The sequence below is a fragment of the Bufo gargarizans genome, chromosome 2 (assembly GCF_014858855.1).
Source record: "Bufo gargarizans isolate SCDJY-AF-19 chromosome 2, ASM1485885v1, whole genome shotgun sequence".
Classification (NCBI taxonomy): Eukaryota; Metazoa; Chordata; class Amphibia; order Anura; family Bufonidae; genus Bufo; species Bufo gargarizans.
Genome location: NC_058081.1, coordinates 34,343,297 through 34,368,041, shown reverse-complemented (window position 1 = coordinate 34,368,041; position 24,745 = coordinate 34,343,297). Strand labels below are relative to the sequence as shown.

General features: G+C 45.4%; 1 protein-coding gene across 1 annotated transcript in view; it reads right to left on the bottom strand.

Moving 5' to 3' along the window:
- LOC122927162 (histidine N-acetyltransferase-like) overlaps positions 1-24,745 on the bottom strand; it is a 53,143-nt gene that overhangs the window by 12,888 nt on the left and 15,510 nt on the right. The window contains exons 2-3 of the mRNA XM_044278757.1: positions 21,107-21,322; positions 574-798 (exon numbers count right to left, since the gene is read on the bottom strand). Coding sequence (XP_044134692.1) covers positions 574-798; positions 21,107-21,289 — 408 coding nt within the window. The 5' untranslated portion in view covers positions 21,290-21,322. The remainder of the gene's footprint in view (positions 1-573; positions 799-21,106; positions 21,323-24,745) is intronic.

Here is a 24,745-nt window from a genome sequence, read left to right as displayed (position 1 = left end):
TACACAATTATTACCTTGCCGATTTTTTTCAAGAAAAAAAAAACGCGAATTTTCGATTATTCGACTAATATTCTAAAAAATATTCGCGAAATATCGCGAATTCGAATATGACCCCTGCCGCTCATCACTAATCATAACCATGGAAATGATCAGTGTATAATGTGATGGGAAAAGGAATCCAAAAGGAAGCAATATCGAAAATCACAATATATTAGTAAGTGCCTTGTATTAACTTCCTTACAGGATAAATGTGACTTGCTGAAATCCATTTCATTTATTGCATACAAGGCAACTGCACGATTCTGGCTTTCCCGAAACACCGATACACTAAAATAGCTGGAAAATAATTTAAACCCATTTATAAATGTAACTAATTATGAGACATTTTTTTGACTCTTGAACGCCGTGGTTGAATCAAAAACAAGTGAATGATCTAGACAAGTTATTTTTTTCTCTCTGCTCATGGGGAGGAAGACTTACATTGTGGGTTCTGCATTTTTCTTATTGCTGAAATGCCATTAAATAAAGGAGCAAAAAAATAAAAATAAAAAATAAAAGAAAGGTTGAATCTACCTTACAGGTGATCATTTTGCTTGTTTCCAACGCAATAGCTGGTGGATTCTGAGATAGCACGAATCGAACTATTTTAACCTCCGGATGGTCAGAATGTATAACATTCAAGCAAAACCCATAAATCAGTCCACCCACTCCACGTTTTCTCATCTCGGTGGCTACACGAAGACCTTCCATCACAGCAGTAGTTCCATCATCAACCAGTATGAAAGATTCAAAGGCAACCTGACGATCCATAAGGAGAAGAACAAAATGAGCACAGAGTAGGTCATGGAGTTTCTGCTCTAAGATCTGACCATGCAGGAGGACATACAAGCAGTACTTTGTCATATGTTATGAACACATCTTCAATTTTCTAGTATAATTAATGTTTTTATTTTCAGTCCAAAACCCATCTGGCCCACCCATCTGGTCCTCAAAACATAATTGCAATGTAAGGCTAAGGCTACATGGCGACCTTGGCAGGGCAACGTCAAGTCATGCATTTCAAAAACACAAGCAACTTGTCTGCTGTCATCTGACCATTTTAGAGGTGGGGAACGTTAAGACCTTCAAGGCCAAGCCAGTTTTGACCGTAAGGACCAGGTCACATTTTGCAAATCTGCCATATTTCACTCTGTGGTAATAACTTTGGAATGCTTTTACATATCCAAGTGATAAGACTGTTTTCTTGTGATACATTTACCACTAACATGAAGTACAATTTGAGTATATGTTTTACCTTTTATAAAAATAAATAAATAAATTATATAATATATGTAAAAATTCACCACGGATAGTAATACCTCTAAATATTTATTACTTTACATTCCCCATATGTCTACTTCATGTTTGGATTATTTTGTGAATGCCATTTTATTTTTCGGGGACGTTAGAAGGCTTTGAAGTTTAGAAGCAAATCTTGAAATTTTTCAGAAAATTTCCAAAACCCACTTTTTTAGGACCAGTTCAGGTCTGAAGTCACTTTGTGAGGCTTACATAATAGAAACTGTAGCGGAGAGCTGATATTCCACAGCCAATCTCCACCTAAGATCCCAGTGAGGCTCAGGAACAAGTATCATAAATCCATAGAGTAGTAATTCCAGCAGGCAAAATAGTCCAATAATATCCCAACAGCAATCCCAATGACTGGACGACACACAGCATCAGGAGCAGAACTAACTTTATTTGGACATGGCACACACTTTAAACCCCCCAACAGCCTTATTTACATACAATGGGGCACATAGATGACCATGGTACAAGGAAGGGTGGGGACAGACAATAGCAAGGGCTGATGGGAGATGGAGGAGGGACAGAACAGCTAGATTACTGGTCTCCCAGTGTCCCTGAGACCACACCCTGCTGGGAAAAGAATGAGACAGGAAATAAAAAGGGGGAGGGGAGGAGGCACAGAAAAGCAATGCATCCAACACAGTAAACATTACAGTTTACAATACATAGCCATACAATCAACCGAATGTCGTCCTACATGATCCAAACAGGCCAGGCTAAATACAATCCGCTACACTGCTCCCCCTTGCCCACAAGCCGGCATACACAGTCTGATCCAGCACGGATCGGCTTGGGGATGTCCGGGGTGCTCACTGATCATTTCTCTAAATCAGTTTGTCTCGACAACCCGTCAGCGTTTCCATTTTGTTTGCCCGGGCGGTACTGAATATTAAAGTCAAAAGGCTGCAGCGCCAAACTCCAGCGCAGCAGCCTGGCATTGTCCCCAGCCACCCGGTTCAGCCATACTAACGGGTTGTGATCCGTGAGCAGGGAAAAAGCCTGTCCATATAAATACGGCTGTAACTTCTTTAGGGCCCACACCACAGCCAGGCATTCCTTCTCGATGGCGGCGTAGCTTACTTCTCTGGGTAACAGTTTGCGACTGATGTAAGCCACGGGGTGTTCTCCGCCATCGGCCCCAACTTGGCTCAGCACTGCCCCCAATCCAAACATAGAAGCGTCTGTGTGAACAAGAAAACGTTTAGTTGGATTGGGAGCTGCCAAGACAGGGGCATTAATAAGTACATTTTTCAGATGTTGGAAGGCCTGCTCACACTCCGGGGTCCAGGTTACTTGGCGGGGAAGGTTCTTACGGGTCAGGTCAGTAAGGGGTTTGGCCAGGGCGCTATAATTGGGGACAAACTTTCTGTAATATCCTGCGGTCCCTAGAAATGCCAACACCTGAGTCTTAGTCCTAGGGGTAGGCCATTGGGCTACAGCCTCTACTTTGGCTGGTTCTGGCTTCTGTTTCCCACAACCCACTCGATGGCCCAGGTACTGTACCTCGGCCATTCCTATACTGCATTTGGCCGGTTTCAACGTCAAACCGGCCTCCCTAATCCTGTCTAGAACCGCTCCTATATGGGTTAAGTGCTCCTGCCAGGTATTGCTAAAAATTGCAATATCGTCGAGGTAGGCACAGGTGTAGTCCTGGAACCCATCTAGAAGTCGGTCCACCATCCGCTGGAACGTAGCCGGAGCGTTTTTCATCCCAAATGGCATAACCTTAAAGTGGTATAGGCCGAATGGGGTGACAAAGGCTGACTTAGGGATGGCGTCCGGAGCCAGGGGTATCTGCCAGTACCCCTTACACAGATCAATAGTAGTGAGGTATTGGCCTCTGGCCATCCGGTCTAGCAGTTCATCTATCCTGGGCATCGGATAAGTGTCTGATACAGTCTTTTCATTCAACCTCCGGTAGTCTACGCAGAAGCGGGTTGTACCGTCCCGCTTTGGTACGAGGACTACCGGAGATGCCCATGGGCTGTCTGAGGACTCAATCACCCCCAGCTGGAGCATCTCATCGATCTCCTTACGCATATTCTCTCGCACCGCTTCAGGGATGCGGTACGGGGTCTGGCGCATGGGTAGTTGCCCTGGGGTTTCTACTCTGTGAGTGGCCAGAGGAGTGTACCCAGGCACATTGGAGAAGGTCTCCTGCTTCTCTCTTAGCAGCTGTTGTACCTCGGTACGTTCCTGTGGGCTCAGCCGGTCCCCCAGTACAACTTCTCCTAAATCCCCAGACAGCTGACCGTCCCCCAGTAGATCCGGCAGGGGAAGACTGTCAAACTCTTCAGAGCTGGGTGCACAAATAGCGGTCACCTCTTCTGAGCGTTCCTGGTAGGGCTTCATCATGTTCACATGGAGCATTCGTCGCCCTCCGGTCCCTGCGCAGGGGCCAATTATATAAGTGGTGTCACATCTCTGTTCCACTACTTTATAAGGGCCTTGCCAGGCGGCCTGTAACTTATCATGTCGGACAGGTTTCAAAATTAAAACTTTCTGCCCAACCTGGAAGCTACGGTCCCTGGCGCCCCGATCGTACCATGTGCGCTGGCGCGTCTGAGCCGCCTGGAGGTTTTCCTTTACCGTCTTGGTTAGAGCTTCCAAGCGATCTCGGAGCGCCAACACATATGGTACAATGGGGGTGTCATCTGCGCTCCTGTCTCCCTCCTAATGCTCCCTAATTAAGTCCAGCGGTCCCCTTACTCTCCTCCCGAACAACAATTCGAATGGGGAGAATCCTGTGGATTCCTGCGGCACCTCCCGGTAAGCAAAGAGGAGGTGAGGCAGGAATCGTTCCCTGTCTCGGTGGGTCTCAGCAAAGGTTCGGAGCATTTGTTTTAAGGTGCCATTGAACCGCTCGCAGAGCCCGTTGGTCTGAGGATGGTAGGGGGCACTGATTATAGGTCTGATTTTGCAAAATTTCCAGAGGTGCTGGGTGACCTCTGCAGTGAATTGAGTACCCTGATCCGAGATGATCTCCCTGGGTAATCCCATCCGGGAGAAAATCTGCATCAGGGCCTCTGCCACGGTTTCTGCATGGATGTTTGTCAAGGCTACGGCCTCTGGGTAGCGAGTGGCGTAATCCACCACCGTCAAAATATACCTCTTGCCAGAGGGGGTAGGTTTCCGGAGGGGACCTACTATATCTACGGCTATTCTATGGAACGGTTCCTCAATTATAGGTAGCGGGTGTAACTTTGCTTTCCGCCGGTCCCCCCTCTTCCCTACCCTCTGGCACGTATCACAGGTGCTGCAATATTTGCGTACTCCCTGGCTAATTCCTGGCCAAAAGAAACTTTGGGTCAGCCGATATCTAGTACGACTGACCCCCAAATGTCCGGATAACGGAATATCGTGCGCTATCCGGAGCAGTTCGGCTCGGTACCTCTGTGGTACAACTAGCTGTCTCGTAACGATCGGGTCTGACCCAGCTACCTGCTTGTCTGACTCCCTGTATAATAGCTGCCTATCCCATACAAATCTTTCCCCCTCCGCCCCCGGTTGGTCAGAGGTGACTTTGTCTCTATATACCTGTAGAGTAGGGTCAGTGATCACCTCTGCCGCAAATTCGTCAGGAGGGGCCCAAGGGACACAGTCTAGGGAAGGGGAAGGTTGTCTTACCTGGACCTCCGGCAGTGTGTTGTAGTCCTGGGTGTGGGCCTGTTGCCTGGTGACCACTGGATGTGCTTCCTCAGTGGTTGTGGTTTGTGGCTCAAATGCAGATGTGAGCTTTCCCAGGTCATTTCCCAGTATCACCTCTGCGGGTAATTGGGGCATCAACCCCACCTCCACAGTCCCTGACCCCGCACCCCAATGCAAATGAACCCTTGCTGTATTCAGCCGATATACGGCTCCCCCAGCAACCCTGACAGCCACAGTCTTATTGGTTTTAGCTTTGTCCGCGACCAAGTGGCTTTGGACCAAGGTTATGGTTGCTCCCGAATCTCTGAGTCCCTGCAAAGGTTTCCCCTCCAGGTATACTGTTTGCCTGTGGTGCTGCCGATTATCCGCCTGTGCTTGTAGTGGGTTGGCTTCGTGGAGTACTTCCCACTGTTCTATAGTGGTGACTGGAACTGCCGAGCCATAAGCGGTGGGTGTCTCCTCCTGATAGTGGTGTGCTGCTGCTCTCGGTGGTGGTCCTGGTCGAATCCAGGTGGATCGGTCTCTAAGCTCCGGGCATTTCCGCTTGTAGTGTCCCCACCTCTGGCACTGGTGGCATTGCACAGAGGAGGGTGGGCGAAACCTCGGTTGAGCCGCTGTAGGAGCTGGTGGGGGTAGCGGTCTCAGTGGTGTGTTGGTGCTAGCTGAAAATTGGTTTCCCCCTAAAGGTCGCACAGCTGGTTTAACACCCACAAGCTTGTGCTGCCTGCGGGCATCCATATAGTCATCGTCCTTTTTAGCTGCTTCTGTGATAGACGTGGGGTTACGGTCTCTCACCCATTCCTGCAGGTCTGTGGGTATCCCATCATAGAACTGTTCTAGCAGCAGCATTTGTAATAGGTGCTCCATGGACTGTGCCTGGTTCGCCTGTACCCATCCGAGGGCTGCCCTTTGTAAACGGCAAGCCCATTCTGCATGCGAGTCTTTTTCAGCTTTTTTCAATTCCCTGAACCGTCTCCGGTATGCCTCTGGTGTCCTAGCATATCGGGCCAGAATAACCTCTTTGACACGGCTGTAATTCCTAATTTCCGTATCTGGTATCGTACGGTAGGCTTCAGCTGCCCTCCCAGTTAACCGTCCTGCTAAGATGGGTACCCAATCTTCCATATGTATTTTATGTAACGTGCATAGTCTTTCAAAGTCTTGGAGGAATGCATCTATATCTTCCTCCGCTTCTACATACATTTTAAATGCCTGGTATGGAATTTTTGGCTTACCCTCTTGCACCATAGACACTGCTGGGCTTGGTGTTTGTGGTCTCCGTTATAAATTCTTGAACCTCTGTCATTGTTTTGGAGATAATTTCCACTGGTGGGTTCTCCCCATAAAATGACAATCTGAATAAGAGGTGCCTTTGGAACTCTGCTTGCTCTGTTCCGTCTGTCTCGTCCCTCTGTGCAGTGACCGAATCATCCTCTGCTCGGATTTCTGCCATTATTTCAGAGATAAGTGTTGCCTTTGTTTTGTTGCTGTCTGAAATACCTCTTGCTTCCAGAAGATCTTTAAGTGTGGATCGTTTTAAAGTGGAGTAATCAATCTCCATTAATCCTTGTTCCTCTGTGAGTTTGGATTCCAGCGCTGCCACCAATGTAGCGGAGAGCTGATATTCCACAGCCAATCTCCACCTAAGATCCCAGTGAGGCTCAGGAACAAGTATCATAAATCCATAGAGTAGTAATTCCAGCAGGCAAAACAATCCAATAATATCCCAACAGCAATCCCAATGACTGGACGACACACAGCATCAGGAGCAGAACTAACTTTATTTGGACATGGCACACACTTTAAACCCCCCAACAGCCTTATTTACATACAATGGGGCACATAGATGACCATGGTACAAGGAAGGGTGGGGACAGACAATAGCAAGGGCTGATGGGAGATGGAGGAGGGACAGAACAGCTAGATTACTGGTCTCCCAGTGTCCCTGAGACCACACCCTGCTGGGAAAAGAATGAGACAGGAAATAAAAAGGGGGAGGGGAGGAGGCACAGAAAAGCAATGCATCCAACACAGTAAACATTACAGTTTACAATACATAGCCATACAATCAACCGAATGTCGTCCTACATGATCCAAACAGGCCAGGCTAAATACAATCCGCTACAGAAACCACCCAAAAATGACCCCATTTTAGAAACTACACCCCTCAAGGTATTCAAAACTGATTTTACAAACTTTGTTAACCCTTTAAGTGTTCCACAAGAATTAAAGGAAAATGGAGATGAAATTTCTGAATTTCACTTTTTTGGCAGAATTTCCATTTTTATAATTTTTTTCCAGTAACAAAGCAAGGGTTAAAAGCCCAACAAAACTCAATATTCATTGCCCCAATTCTGTAGTTTACAGAAACACCCCATATGTGGTTGTAAACTGCTGTACAGGCACACGGCAGGGCGCAGAAGGAAAGGAACGCCATATGGTTTTTGGAAGGCAGATTTAACTGGGATAATTATATGTTACCATGTCACATTTGAAGACCCCTGATGCACCCCTAGAGTAGAAACTCCAAGAAAATGACCATTTTGGAAACTATGGGATAAGGTGGCAGTTTTGTTGGTACTATTTTAGGGTACATATTATTTTTGGTTGCTGTATATTACACCTTTTCTGATGCAAGGCAAAAAAAAAAAAGTTTTGTTATTTACAATATTAATCTGACAGGTTAGATCATGTGGTATTTTTATAGAGCAGGTTGTTATGGACACGAAAATGCCAAATATGACAATATGATTTTTTTTTTTTTTTACTTTTTGAGCGACTGTCTTATGTAGGGGCTCTTTTTTCGGTATGAGATGTCAGTTTGATTAGTACTATTTTAGGGTGTGTATGACTTTTTGATCACTTGCCATTGCATTTTTGTGATGTAAGGTGACAAAAAACAATTTTTTTTTTTCGGTGTTCACCTGAGGGGGTAGTTTATGTGGTATTTTTAGAGAGCAGGTTGTTACAGACTCAGCGATACCTAATATGTTTTTTTGTAACACAATATAAGCATTCCCCTAGTATTTATAATACCCCCTACTGTTATAATGCTCACCCTGAAGTAGCCATCCGTTGCATATGAAAAGGGAATTTGAGTGGTGGGATCAAGAAAGAGATTGAGGTATAACGTTGAATAACAGTATTACTCGAATAAACGTTTCTCCAACATTTTACAGACCATCCTGGTTCTCAGCAGACTTTGCCATTAATTCCGGCAGGCGAACACATTCGGTTTTGCTACATCTGTTACTCTTTGGCTCTGCTGTGCTATCAGGATTAAATAGGAACTTTTCCTTTGCTGTATGCTGCAACTTAACTTTCTGTAATCTGGCTCTGTAATTATCTAGGGAACTTTTCCTCCTGGCTCCTGAGGCTTGTAGCTAGAACCTCCACATCCAGCATTGCCGATAGTGCTCTGCTGGCCTAAGCAGGCCTTGTTCAGAAGGGACGATGTCACGGAAGGTGAACAGGAAACAAGACAATACAAAATGAACATATGACTCACTGGATCCAAAACTAAGGAACAAAAAGGGAGACCCCTGCATAAGACCTGGCACTCTCCCTGACTGCTCAGCCTATGCGAACATCCCAATGGTAGATGATCGCATATCCTCGTACCTCGACTGTATAACACCTGAACACCCTATAATAGTGAGGGGACACGACCACCGGCTCCCTACACTAGACACGGAGGAAGTCAGGGTCACCTGGGATCCAGCAAACATAAAATCACAAATGAATGTACAACACTTATCTTGTAGAAGACTGGGAAATAGAATCAGCATGCACACACACTCCAGGAAGTTGTATAAACCGCACACTAATGCATTATGGGGAGGAATTTAAAGGGATGCAATTAGTCCAACTACAAGACAGCTGAGAGAGGCTAACGAGATGAGGAACTGAAAACCAAAACAAAGAAAGCTCAAGGAGGAGGTTTTGAAAGGCATCTGTCAGAGCTTCTCAGATGTCTGGTTGTGACAGTAACCCTCCCTCTACGAGTGGACTCCGGACACTCAGAGCCCACCTTCTCAAGATGGGACCTATGGAAAGCCCTGATGAGACGAGTGGCCTTAACGTCCGTCACTGAGACCCACATTCTCTCCTCAGGACCTTAACCCTCCCAATGAACGAGGTACTGGAGAGAACCGCGGACAACACGAGAATCCACAATCCTAGAGACCTGAAATTCAAGATTACCATCAACCATAATCGGAGGAGGAGGCAAAGGCGAGGGTACAATGGGTTGAACATAAGGTTTTAATAAGGACTTAAGAAAAACATTATGGATCTTCCAAGTCTGAGGAAGATCAAGACGGTAGGCAACAGGATTGATGACAGACAGGATTTTGTAAGGCCCAATAAACTTAGGACCCAACTTCCAGGAGGGAACCTTCAATTTGATATTCTTGGTAGACAACCACACCAGATCACCAACATTCAGGTCCGGACCAGGCACACGTCTCTTATCTGCCACACGCTTATATCTCTCACTCATGCTCTTTAGATTATCCTGAATCTTTTGCCAAATCGATGACAAATATGAGGAGAATCCGTCCTCATCAGGTAAACCAGAAGACCCCTCTCCAGAGAATGTCCCAAACTGCGGATGAAACCCATATGCACCAAAAAATTGTGACTTATCAGAGGACTCCTGATGACGGTTATTTAAAGCAAACTCAGCAAGGGACAAAAAAGAGCACCAATCCTCCTGATTCTCCACCACAAAACAGCGCAGATATGTCTCCAGATTCTGATTGACGCGCTCTGTCTGGCCATTCGACTGCGGGTAGAAAGCAGAAGAGAATGACAACCGAACCCCCAAGCGAGAACAGAAAGCCTTCCAGAATCTGGAAACAAACTGTGTGCCCCTATCAGAGACTATGTCTGAAGAAATACCATGCAATTTGACAATGTGATCAATAAATGCCTGCGCCAGCGTCTTAGCATTGGGCAAACCAGGAAAAGGGATGAAATGCACCATTTTGCTAAAACGGTCCACCACCACCAGAATCACAGTCTTCCCCGAGGAACGAGGCAGGTCCGTTATGAAGTCCATGGACAGATGTGTCCAAGGACGGGAAGGAATGGGTAAGGGAAGGAGAGGACCTGATGGCCGTGAATGAGAGACTTTGGCACGAGCGCAAGTCTCGCAGGCTGCCACAAAACCCTCAACCGACTTACGAAGCGCAGCTGTAACTCTTGTCCCCAGGTGCCCAGCAAGGACAGTATCGTGGTGTTCCTTAAAAATCTTGTGTCTTAAAGCGAGAGGCACAAACAGCCTCCCAGGAGGACAAAGATCAGGAGCCTATGACTGGGCTACCTGCACCTCTGCCTCCAATTCAGGAAAAAGAGCAGAGACCACCACACCTTCAGCCAAAATGGGACCCGGGTCTTCAAAATTCCCCCCTCCCGGAAAACAACGTGACAGGGCATCTGCCTTCACATTCTTAACCCCAGGGCGGAACGTGACAACAAAATTAAACCTTGAAAAGAACAAAGACCATCTGGCCTGTCTCAGGTTCAGACGCTTGGCTGACTCCAAGTAGGCCAGATTTTTATTGTCCGTAAACACGGTAATAGGGTGTCTGGCTCCCTCTAGCCAATGGCGCCATTCCTCAAAAGCCAATTTGATGGCCAAAAACTCCCTATCTCCCACATCGTAATTTCTCTCTGCGGAGAAGCGTTTCTTCGAGAAAAAGGCACACGGTCGCCATTTGGCAGAAGAGGAACCCTGAGACAAGACCGCACCCACACCCACCTCAGAAGCATCAACCTCAACTATGAAGGGTAGAGAAATATCAGGTTGTACCAAGATGGGAGCGGAAGCAAAACTCTCCTTGATATTAGAAAAGGCCTTACGCGCCTCTACCGACCAAGAAGAAAAATCGACCCCCTTTCTGGTCATATCAGTGAGTGGTTTAACAACAGAGGAATAATTCAAAATAAACTTCCTGTAATAATTGGCAAAGCCCAAAAAACGCATCAGCGCCTTCTGATTCTCAGGAAGCTCCCACTCAAGCACAGCGCGGACCTTCTCGTGGTCCATGCGAAAACCAGAAGCGGAGAGAAGAAACCCCAGAAATTGAATTTCTGGAACCGAAAACACACATTTTTCCAGTTTCGCGTATAATTTATTCTTCCGCAGGATGAGCAAGACCTGACGTAAGTGTTCCTTATGAGTTTTGAAATCAGGAGAAAAAATCAAAATGTCATCCAAATACACTAATACAAATTTTCCCATTAAATGATAAAAAATGCTGTTCACGAAATGCTGAAAAATGGCTGGGGCATTCATCAAACCAAAAGGCATAACCAAATTCTCAAAATGGCCCTCAGGGGTATTGAAGGCCGTCTTCCATTCGTTTCCTTTTCTGACCCTGACCAGGTTGTATGCCCCTCTTAGATCTAATTTGGAAAAGACTTTAGCCCCAACAATCTGGTTAAACAGGTCCGGGATCAGAGGAAGCGGATAAGGATCACGAATAGTGATACTGTTCAGCTCCCTGAAATCCAGACAAGGTCTTAAAGAACCATCTTTTTTCTTAACAAAGAAAAAAAAACAGCGGCAACAGGTGACTTCGAGGGTCGTATGTGTCTTTTTCTCAGACTCTCAGAGATATAAGCACGCATAGCGACCCTTTCAGGTTGGGAAAGATTGTATAAACGAGATTTAGGCAGCTTGGCGCCTGGTATGAGATTAATAGGGCAATCGTACTCCCTGTGCGGGGGCAAATCCTGAACTCCACTCTCAGAGAAGACATCCAAAAATTCAGAGAGAAAAGGTGGTACAGTCTTAGTAGAAACCTCAGAAACAGATGTCGTGAGGCAATTCTCTCTGCAAAAGTCACTCCAACCATTTTTTTGCCTCGCTTGCCAATCAATGGTGGGGTTATGTTTAGTGAGCCAGGGTAGCCCCAACACAAGAGGAGTAGGTAATCCGCTAAGGATGAAACATGACACATCCTCAACATGAGCATCACTCACAATTAAACGGATATTGTGAACTATGCCCTTTAATGATTTCTGAGAAAGTGGAGCGGAATCAATAGCAAAAACAGGAATATCCTTTCCCAAAGTGCATACCTGGAAACCATGAGTTATCGCAAATTGATTATCAATGAGATTGACAGCTGCTCCACTATCTACAAAAATCTCACAAAAAATGTTCTTGCTCTCTAGCGCCACCCTGGCAGGCAGGACAAAACGGGAACTACAAGCAAACGGAAAACCTTCAATTTCCGCCTCAACCCTGCCAATAGTAACAGATGGAACAGTTTTAAAAGATTTTTTCCCTTTTGTTTCTTTATTACTCCCAAAAAACTGCCTGAATCTCCTAGAGGGACAAACATTTGCCAAATGATTTATACCTCCACAACAAAAGCAAACCTTCCCATGCGGGCTGAATCTTCTATTGTCAGAGGCAATCAACCACAGCTGCATGGGCTCCTGCTCAGAAGGGGCTGACAGCGACTGAGACCCCTGCGCACAGAATAAGATCGCTGCACTGTCCTGGGATTAAGTATGACAGGAAGGAGAGATCTCTCCTCTCTCTCTAAGACGCCTGTCAATACGAACGGCCTGAGACATAGCAGAGTCCAAGGAGATAGGCCTCTCATGAAAGGCAAATGCATCTTTCAATCCCTCTGAAAGACCATGGCAAAATTGACTTCAGAGTGCAGCATCATTCCAACCAGTATCAGCTGCCCATCTCTGAAATTCTGAGCAGTATATCTCTGCGAATTGTTTACCCTGGCATAACTGACGTAGTCTAGACTCAGCCAAAGCAATACGATCCGGATCATCATATATCTGACCCAGGGCTAAAAAGAATTCATCCACTGAACGGAGGGGCCGTGCCCCCACCGGCAGCGAAAAGGCCCACGACTGAGCGTTACCCCTGAGCAGCGATATAATGATCCCCACCCTCCGTTCCTCATCACCAGAGGAATGGGGAAGAAGGCGAAAATGGAGTTTGCAAGCCTCTCTAAAACGCACAAAATTCTCACTACCCCCGGAGAACGTATCCGGGAGCGAGATCTTAGGCTCAGAACAAACTCCATGAACGCAAGCTGAACCGGTCACTATAAACTGAGAAAGAGTCTTATGGAGATCATCTACCTCCTATGAAAGACCCTGAAAGCGTTCAGTCAAAAGTGAAACCGGATCCATGCTTGAGATGGTTTTGGCAGTTTATAATGTCACGGAAGGTGTACAGGAAACAAGACAATACAAAATGAACATATGACTCACTGGATCCAAAACTAAGGAACAAAAAGGGAGACCCCTGTATAAGACCTGGCACTCTCCCTGACTGCTTAGCCTATGCGAACATCCCAATGGTAGATGATCGCATATCCTCGTACCTCGACTGTATAACACCTGAACACCCTATAATAGTGAGGGGACACGACCACCGGCTCCCTACACTAGACACGGAGGGAGTCAGGGTCACCTGAGATCCAGCAAACATAAAATCACTAATGAATGTACAACACTTATATTGTAGAAGACTGGGAAATAGGATCAGCATGCACACACACTCCAGGAAGTTGTATAAACCGCACACTAATGCATTATGGGGAGGAATTTAAAGGGATGCACTCAGTCCAACTACAAGACAGCTGAGAGAGGCTAACGAGATGAGGAACTGAAAACCAAAACAAAGAAAGCTCAAGGAGGAGGTTCTGAAAGGCATCTGTCAGAGCTTCTCAGATGTCTGGTTGTGACAGACGAGCTCTCAGCAGGACCTCCTCCCTTGGAGAGGGTGTAGGCCAGACTGACCTTCACTAAACTCCTCCCTCTGACTAAAGAGGGCTAGAATGGAAGGACAGGTTCCATTTGATGTAAACTAGCACTTCCATTGTTGCCGCCATCTGCTGGTGAACCAGGTACATTACACTTTAACACAACATGAACACATTTTGCAGGATCTGGAAATAAGTGCATTGATGACATTATATTAACCATAGAAGATAGTGGTGAGGCGTAAAAAGTGGTAATGCACTCTGGGGTATTACATTAGGAACCGATAAGAGATATTTGTGGATTATTATACTGGGGTCGGCCTTAAAGGGGTTATCCGGGTAATTTTTTTGTTCTTTCTATGTTCCTAACTTAGCAAATGTAACAGCTTTCCAATTCACTCACTTTATCTCCAGTGGCTTGTTTCTCAGATTTCACTGAGGGTCACATGACCAGTGATGTAAGCTTCTCTCCCTGCTCTGATAAAGGTCGTTTACAAGCCTGTAATCTAGACATCACTGTGCTGGCCACGGCCCCCTTCACTGCCTTCTACTCTCTGCTAGGATTCTTAACCCCTTCAGCTGCACAGCTTTACAGGCAGTGAGGAGATAATGCTGGGCACTGGAGTTGATATACTAGAGAGAGCATTGCACATTGTGTCATTATACAGCTGGGACATGTAGTCATACACATACAACATGCTGCAGAGTCTCCCAGCACTCAGAGCAGCTCTTGTATTCACTCCCTTTGCAGTGTCATTATACAGCTGGGACTTGTAGTCCTACACATACAACATGCTGCAGAGTCTCCCAGCAGGCAGACATGTCACTCAGGGCAGCTCTTGTAGCCACTCCCTTAGCAGTGCAGGGGGAGGGGCAGAGATTGTTTGGGCCAGGAAAGAACCAGGGAAATGAGGAAATATATATTTTATTTGTATAAAACTTGCTTAGCTCAGTTATATGTCTGATTTTCTGTGCTATATTATTTTTTTTTCATAACTCGGACAACCCCTTTAAATTTCGAAAAACAGCTTCATTTTTAAAATAAAAAACTACTCAGCAGGTTCTCACAAGGTACAACTAAACTATGAAACATCCTCCTAACTTTTCCCCTGTTTAATTGGAACATGCTGAAATATCATAACCCAAAAGTAATAGATATAGGACATCAACCTAAAGACGAGTTCACTCCTTACAGAAGACTTTAAATATTTCATAAACCCTTTCGCTACCAACTCCCTACATGTGCGATGGAGTGATGTAAAGCAAAGTTTAAACATGGCGCCAGCTTGCACATGCCATAGTCAGCTTTTCTCTGCTGTTTCAAAGCGGGCGTAGCTAAAGGCTCACGGGCCCTGGTGCAAGAGCTCAACTTGTGCCCCCCCCTTCACTGTGTTGGTGCACCTAGCTTTTCCGTTGCCCGAGGCAAATATTGAAACACCTTCCCTTCCCATGCCAAGTTCTCAACCTAACCCCTTCCCTGTTATTTGTCACCTTACATCACAAAATGTGTAATAGCAAGCGATCAAAAAGTCATATGAACCCCAAAATAGTGCCAATAAAACAGTCCTCATCCCGCAAAAAAAAAAAAAGATATTATAGTGTAAAACCTAAATAAATTTTAAAAGGTAGACATTAGGTATTGCCGCATCCGTAAGAATCTGCTCTATAAAAATAACATATGACATAACCCCTCAGATGAACACAGTAAATAAAAAAGTAAAAAATAAAATAAAATTACTTTATTTTTATTTTTTTCTGGGCGATTGTCTGTGGCCAAATAGAATTAAAATTGGGGAAGGGGATTATAAATTATAAATTTAGTACTCCATGGAATTGTGGTACTCCCTGAAGCAACCGTCAATGCAGAGGCCCGGATAATCGGGGCACGTGTCACACTGAGTGGTGGTGTCCTTCCGTATCCCCCTCCTGTGACAGTCTTCACTTTTTTGGGGACCGTCCCTTCTTTCCAGTATTGGAGACCACACCTGGAAAGTGTTGGCCTGGTGTTGTGTTGGATCCGGGCGCCTCCAGTTCCCGAGGTACTCCGGCTTGCTCTTTCCTGGTTAGAAAAGATCAGGTCCTTGATGACTGCCTCATAGAATTGTAAGAATGTCCCTGTGTTGCCAGCGTTTCGGGACAGCACAAAAGAGTTGTACAAGGCAATCTGTACCAAGTAGACGGCAACTTTTTTGTACCATGCATGGGTTTTGCACATGGTGTTATATGGCTTGAGGATTTGATCAGAGAGATCAACTCCTCCCATATACCAATTGTAGTCCACGATACAATCGGGCTTGAGGACCGTTGCCGCGTACCTCGCACAGGGACAGGAGTGATGCAGTTACTGTGAATTGTGGACAGTACAAGGACATCCCTCTTGTCCTTACATCTGACCCAGCAACAGATTTCCACTGGTAAGGGCACAGGTCTCACCCCTGGGGATAGGTACCTGGAGGGGGTGGGTAGGGAGGCTGCGTTGACTTTTCCGCACGGTCCCACAAGCGGATGTGGATCTGGCGGCGAGGGACTGGAAGAAGGCGATACTAGTATAAAAAAGTTATCCACGTACAGGTGGTAACCCTTATCTAGCAGTGGGTGCATAAGGTCCCACACAAGTTTCCCACTAACACCTAGAGTGGGGGGACATTCTGGGGGTTCAATACGGGAATCTCGCCCCTCGTACACACAAAACTTGTAAGTGTACCCTGAGGTACTCTCACAAAGTTTTTACAGATTCATGCTATACCTTGCCCGCTTAGAGGGAACATAATTGCAGAAAATGAGTCTCCCCTTGAAAGCAATGAGAGACTCATCAACAGCGACCTCCCTTCCAGGTAGTGATCAATGACCGGCTTGATTGTGTATAAGCGGTCAAAGGCAGGATCACCGCAGGGGGGCGGGGGACATGCTGCATTATGCCCCAAAACGTCCTCATCTGCCGGAGTCCAGCCACCGGACCTAGCCAAAAACGAGCCCAAGCTGCAGCACCCCTGGGGGTCTAGGGTCGCACAGCTGGGTGTGCTGTGGACCCCAGACACCCAATCAGGATGAAGTCTCCCTGCCTAATCTAATCTTTCCCTAAAACCTGTCCCTGCAAATTTTGGTGGTCCACGTGGGGGTGATAGGGGTGTTGGGCTTACTGATGGACGACAGGCTCCTCTCTCCACAGAAGCGGTGTGGAAGAGGAGAGCAGAGCTGGGGGGGAAGTTAACCCCCGCCCGCTCATCCAGCCCCCCCCCCCCTGGCATTGTCACAGAGTGCCTGCTGAATGATTTCAGCAGACACACTGTTCCGATCACCGCCCGCCGTGCGGCGGTGATCGGAAATAAGCAGGGCATATCTCTAATGTAGATATTATCTTTCCTCTTTTGCTGTTATACCAGACAACCATGGTGACTTTCAGCCTTGCCTCGTCTCTGCAGAGTTTGACATCTTATTTTCCTACTTTTCCATCATCCTCCCACCTGCTCAACGCCCCATCCTGCCTACCCCTAATACTGTATCCACTGTGCTCCCCAATACTTTGCTGCAGAAACAGTCCTCCTGAAAAAACTGGTACCACACAGTGCGTTAGTACAAAAAAAAACTTCCTTTCAGATCAGACCCCCATATAAAACCCTAAGTGAGATGCCCCCCCATCTCAGACAAAACCCCCTTTAGACCTCTGTCAGACCCAATATAAGACCCCAGTTTTAAACTTCAGATCAGACCCCCATTAGACCTCCATGTAAGACCCCCAATCAGACCCCCCCTTAGACCTCTCCAGACTCCCAATCAGACAGACCACTCCAGATGCCCCCAGGCCTCCATTAGACCTCCAGATCCCCCCAGTAAGTCCTCAGATCAGACTGTAAAATAATAAAGTAACTTACCTCTCCTGCCACCACTCTCTCTGTCCTGGTTGTCTTCTCTTCTTAGGGACGGCACTGCAGTCACCTGACCTCCTGCAGCGTCAGGTCAGAGTGCGCACTGTACGTCCTGACGTTGCAGGCAGCCAGGGCACAGCAGCGTGGGCCCTGAGAAGAGCAAGCAGGAGGAGGGGTAAGTACTGTACATCGCTTCTCTCCTCCTCCTCCTCCCGCAGACTACTGATCACTTCTATTATGGAAGCGCTCATTAATATTCCCTTTTTAAGATTCACTGCATCTTAAAAAGTACCGCACCACTGGCAAGGTGACCGCAGTGACCCCTATAGCTACACCAGTGCCCGCTGCTAATGGCCACGACAGTCAATGCCAATCGTAGTCATTACAGCCTTTAGATCATGGCATCTGAAGGCCAAATAACCCAGAAGCGCAGTTCCTATATCGTCCAGCAGTCAAATATAGGACATATTGGTGTATAGAAATCTAATTATATATATATATATATATATATATATATATAAGAAAAATGGCAGCACTGACTGCAATGGGAAAAATGGGTGCACATTCCAGGGGAATCGACTTCTTACCCCAATCAATAAATCCAGAAAAAGGACGGCACTCCAGCTAGATGAAGGTGAGGTTATTCTTTATTCAACCATACGGTGCAACGTTTCGGCTCCAAAACTGAGCCTTTCTCAAGCCTTTTTCTGGATTTATATATATATATATATATATATATATATATATAGTACAGACCAAAAGTTTGGACACACCTTCTCATTCAAAGAGTTTTCTTTATTTTCATGACTATGAAAATTGTAGATTCACACTGAAGGCATCAAAACTATGAATTAACACATGTGGAATTATATACATAACAAAAAAGTGTGAAACAACTGAAAATATGTCATATTTCTAGGTTCTTCAAAGTAGCCACCTTTTGCTTTGATTACTGCTTTGCACTCTCTTGGCACTCTCTTGATGAGCTTCAAGAGGTAGTCACCTGAAATGGTTTTCACTTCACAGGTGTGCCCTGCCTTATAAATGGGGTTGGGACCATCAGTTGCGTTGTGGAGAAGTCAGGTGGATACACAGCTGATAGTCCTACTGAATAGACTGTTAGAATTTGTATTATGGCAAGAAAAAAGCAGCTAAGTAAAGAAAAACAAGTGGCCATCATTGCTTTAAGAAATGAAGGTCAGTCAGTCCGAAAAATTGGGAAAACTTTGAAAGTGTTCCCAAGTGCAGTCACAAAAACCATCAAGCGCTACAAAGAAACTGGCTCACATGCGGACCGCCCCAGGAAAGGAAGACCAAGAGTCACCTCTGCTGCGGAGGATAAGTTCATCCGAGTCACCAGCCTCAGAAATTGCAGGTTAACAGCAGCTCAGATTAGAGACCAGGTCAATGCCACACAGAATTCTAGCAGCAGACACATTTCTAGAACAACTGTTAAGAGGAGACTGTGTGAATCAGGCCTTCATGGTAGAATATCTGCTGGGAAACCACTGCTAAAGACAGGCAACAAGCAGAAGAGACTTGTTTGGGCTAAAGAACACAAGGAATGGACATTAGACCAGTGGAAATCTGTGCTTTGGTTTGATGAGTCCAAATTTGAGATCTTTGGTTCCAACCACCGTGTCTTTGTGCGACGCAGAAAAGGTGAACGGGTGGACTCTACATGCCTGGTTCCCACCGTGAAGCATGGAGGAGGAGGTGTGATGGTGTGGGGGTGCTTTGCTGGTGACACTGTTGGGGATTTATTTAAAATTAAAGGCATACTGAACCAGCATGGCTACCACAGTATCTTGCAGCGGCATGCTATTCCATCCAGTTTGAAGTTAGTTGGACCATCATTTATTTTTCAACAGGACCATGACCCCAAACACACCTCCAGGCTGTGTCAGGGCTATTTGACCATGAAGGAGAGTGATGGGGTGCTGTGCCAGATGACCTGGCCTCCACAGTCACCGGACCTGAACCCAATCGAGATGGTTTGGGGTGAGCTGGACCGCAGAGTGAAGGCAAAAGGGCCAACAAGTGCTAAGCATCTCTGGGAACGCCTTCAAGACTGTTGGAAGACCATTTCAGGTGACTACCTCTTGAAGCTCATCAAGAGAATGCCAAGAGAGTGCAAAGCAGTAATCAAAGCAAAAGGTGGCTACTTTGAAGAACCTAGAATATTACATATTTTCAGTTGTTTCACACTTTTTTGTTATGTATATAACTCCACATGTTTAAATTCATAGTTTTGATGCCTTCAGTGTGAATCTACAATTTTCATAGTCATGAAAATAAAGAAAACTCTTTGAATGAGAAGATGTGTCCAAACTTTTGGTCTGTACTGTATATAAAAATATTTTTTTTTAAGTGTTGAGCGGACTTGCAAGTTCCGATTATCAAAGAATTCCGTAATGGATTTCTATGACGGCATGCACCACGGAAGCCTATAAGAGTCATTCAGTCATAATAGAAGTCTATGGCCAGCCTAGACTTCCATTATGACGGAATGCAATACAGAACGTCTCTTATAAACCTCCGTAGTGCATACAGTCAGAGAATTCCATCATGGTCCATGGTAACAGAATTCTTAGATAACTGGAACTTGTAAAACTCAAGTTTGCTCAACACTAATCATGGGCATCACCACCTCTGCCCTTATATGGATGTGAACACAAATAAAAGTTCTGGATCCAGGAAGATAGGTAAGAAAAATGAAAACACAAAAATCTCCGGTGTCCCAAGGGTTAAAACAGCCACAGCGCCGCACATTGTATAGTGGCTGAGCTTGGTATTGCGCTCCACCCCATTTACTTCCCTAAGATTGAGTTCAATGAATGTGTCGTCACTGGCCTAGGAAAAACAGAGAAAGCCACAGGAGAGCCTCTGCCTTCTCAAACAGCCGATCGGCGGCGGTCCCGGGGGTCGAACCCCCACCGATCATGAGTAAGAAAGTGTTGAAAACTCATTTAAAAGTACTTTTCACAGAAAACCACTTTTAGCATAATTGGCCTTAAGAAAGTCAGGCAACTCCAAACTCTGTTTCAAAGAAGGCATGCTGCTATATAGGGTAGGTTCCCCAAGGTAGAGCCATCCTTTTCTTGTTTAAATCTGGTCCCCTAAGTCTGAAAAATAATTTAATTTTAAGCAAATTAGGTTTTTGGTGCACTGTGGATGGGGCACTCTGTGCAGTAGACCTGGCGTCTCCTGTGTCACCGCTACCAGCTATAAATTCATCCATTCGTCCATCAAACAAGAGGGGGATGAGCCTGGCCGCATCACTGGCCAAGTGATCATGCATGAAATGGAGAGACCCCACCCACAGGGGCTAAAAAAATGATTGGCTATGCTGGATTTGAACATGTCTGATCCTATGTTCCTGCAGGAGATAAGACTCTACCAGAGGTGTCTAGCAGTGACTTATTTCCCCCTCCCTATTAATATTCTTCATAAATATGACCATCAGTCATTAATAATTTACTCTTTTCTACTCACCACTTTCCCTTCACACCTGGCCACGAACATTCTTCTCTGGGGTTCCTTCAGCCATGTATGGTACTTCAGAGGCACATAGTCCGTTCCGTTGAATAACCCACTAGAGATAGACATCAGTTCTTCATAGTCTTCTGCCGTTGCAGGCGAAAAATCTATTTTTGGAACTGAAGTCAGAACCGACATGGTGTCACTGCGCGATATAGACCAGAGTCTCAGCTGAAAGGAGAAGAGAAGAAGTTTAAGGTTCCCAGCAGTCAGATCCATAATCCGATACTTATCCCTTATACTGGGGATATGTTTTAATCTTGGTACAAATCCTTTCACCAATCACAACTGAGATTTTTTTTGCAGGTTGGATAGTAAAAAAAAAACAACAAAAAAAAAAACATGTCGTTATGAAAGACTCTTTGAAGCCTCTCACGCCCTCGGAGCTAAACCCCCCCCCAAAAAAACAAAACATGTATCTCACATCCGCATGCTGTGCATTGGTCTATAACTGCTTCTCAGCGTAATAAATGGTATACAACCCCCTGATATATGTACTGTACATGAGGTATTGGTACACATTTTGATCAGAATGTATAAGCCCACTCACCACACCAAGGTTGCCTCCTTGAGTGCGATCTACACTAATGTGGCACGGCACCACGTAGCGACCACCAGCGCTGCACCAGTAGGAGGTGGGACCCAGCAGTAAAACAGCACCCCTGCTACTAGAGTGGGACCTATTCAAATTTGGCACAGTACCACGTGGCAACTGCTGACGCTGCAGTAGAGATGTCCAGTTCTTGAACGAATCGTTCTTTTGAATTGATTCCTTTCACTGAACTGGATGAGTCGATTCATCTGCCTGAGCCGATCCATGTGAGGTAGCAGAGACACCAGTAGGTATTGTGTAACATGATCCTAAAGCGAAGCCTGGGCCCTCACAACCCACCAGTTCTGCAACCATTTTAATTATATTAATTACCCCTCTCCTTCAGTCATGAGTTTTCCCCACCCCCTGGATGTTTTTTTAGGCCTTGTTCACACTTCAGTTATTTCCATCAGTTATTGTGAGCCAAAACCAGGTGCTGGTCAAAAACACAGAACTTTTCATTATCCCTTATCTCTGTGTAGCCTCCATTCCTGGTTTTGGCTCACAAAAACTGATGTAAATAACTGTTGTGTGAACAAGGCCTTAAACTCCTGAGCTTCGGTTCACTTGCTTGTCAGCCGACTCAGCAAGTAAATCGAAGATTTGATTCATGAGGGTACTTTCACACTAGTGTTTTTCTTTTCCGGCATTAAGTTCCGTCCTAGGGGCTCTATACCGGAAAAGAACTGATCAGTTTTATCCTAATGCATTCTGAATGGAGAGCAATCCGTTCAGGATGCATCAGGATGTCTTCAGTTTAGTCGTTTTGACTCATCAGGCAAAAGATAAAACCGTAGCATGCTACGGTTTTATCTCCGGTAAAAAATAAAAACAGAAGACTTGCCTGAATGCCGGATCCAGCATTTTATTTCCATAGGAATGTATTAGTGCCTGATCCGGCATTCAAAATACCGGAGTGCCAGATCCGTCCTGCTGCAGTGCTGTAGTGTCGGTGGTCGCCAAGTGGCTCTGCACCAATTTAGAGTAGGTACCCACTCGTAGAGGCAACCTTGGCGTGGTGAGGGGGACTATACTAATGCCTTGTGTACAGTGTGTAGATTAGGGCAGTGTACTGTTTATGCTGAGAAGCAATGCACAGCGCGGGGATGTGCCGTCCATTCGTTTTTTTTCCCTTTTTTGGAACTTTTTCAAAGCATTTTGTATGCAATCAAATGAATTAAGTCCCTTTATTAGGTGAAATTAAATGTAATAAAATGTAATTTAAAAAAGTCTCCCCAAAAATAACTAAACTATTAAAAATAAATAAATGAAAAATATTTATTAGCTTTACATAAAAATACATATTTGGTGCCACCACAGTCATATCCACCAGTAGAATAAAGTAAGGCCTTTTCAGGGACGCGTGCTGTCCGCTATTTTTACGGACTGCATACTGATCGATTTATTTTAATGTTTGTCCACATTTCCATGATCCGTGTGTCCACAAAAAATCCACGGATGCATGCACTACTTTCATCAGTGCCCCGGAACTGCCCACATCCATTAAAGGATGGTCCTTTAATGGTCCTTTTCTGTGATTATATCACAGAAAAATATTAAATACAATTTTTTTTATTTGCAAGGTATTTTAGTGAGTGACACCCTGTAACGATATGAGTGGAGGCCTAGCCACTAGCCAGTGGCCACAATACAGTCTATGTGGGCCTGACACACAACATGCTTGCAACTGTGATTATATCACAGAAAAATATTAAATATAATTTTTTTTATTTGCAAGATATTTGAGTGAGTGACACCCTGTAAAGGTATGAGTGGTGGCCTAGCCACTAGCCACAATACAGTCTGTGTGGGCCTGACACACACTGGCTTTCAACTGTGATTATATCACAGAAAAATATAAAAGATTTTTTTTTTCATTTGCAAGGTATTTGAGTGAGTGACACCCTGTAACGGTATGAGTGGAGGCCTAGTCACTAGCCACAATACAGTCTGTGTGGGCCTGACACACACGGGCTTGCAACTGGGATTATTTAACAGAAAAATATTAAATATAATTTTTTTTATCTGCAAGGTATTTGAGTGAGTGACACCCTGTAACGGTTTGAGTGGAGGCCTAGCCAGTGGCCACAATACAGACTGTGTGGGCCTGACACACACTGGCTTGCAACTGGGATTATATCACAGAAAAATATTAAATATAATTTTTTTTTTATCTGAGAGCCTGCAGCCTCTCACACACGGGCAGGCAACTGATATATATATATATATATATATATATATATATATATATGTGTGTATATATATGTATATATATATATATATATGTATATATAAAAGGGATTTTTGGGGTGCTGTCAGGACACTGTCCTTACAGCAGATGAGTCTGTGGACACAGAACACTGCCCTAGCTAACGCTTTCCCTATTGAATCAGCAGCAGCTGCACTGTCCCTCCTCTCACTGAGAATGCAGCTTTCGAATGAATCTAAAATGGATGCTGTCCAGGAGGTGGGAGGGTCTGGGAGGGAGGGTCTGCTGCTGATTGGCTGGAATGTGTCTGCTAATTGTGAGGTACAGGGTCAAAGTTTAATCAATGATGATGTATTAGGGGCGGACCGAACATCGCATATGTTCGCCCGCCGCGGCGAACGCGAACAAGCAATGTTCGTCGGGAACTATTCGCCGGCGAACTATTCGGGACATCTCTACGAGAAAAATCTTGCTCAGGTTTTTATCAATAACATTGTAAAACTACATGGCATTCCCTCTGATGTGGTGTCTGATAGGGGGACGCAATTTGTTTCCAGGTTTTGGAGGACGTTTTGCTCTCGTCTGGGAATTCAACTTTCTTTCTCTTCGTTTTTTTCATCCCCAGTCAATGTGACCCCCCCCCGCATCGGCGATCGCAGCAAAACGTAAGTCAATTCAGACCTGTGGTTTGTTGCGTTTCCGGTCCATTCGGGTCTCAGGTGACCCGATGAACCGGAAAAGGACTGTGACCGGTGGTGTGATTACATACCACGAATCACAGTCCGAGCATTTG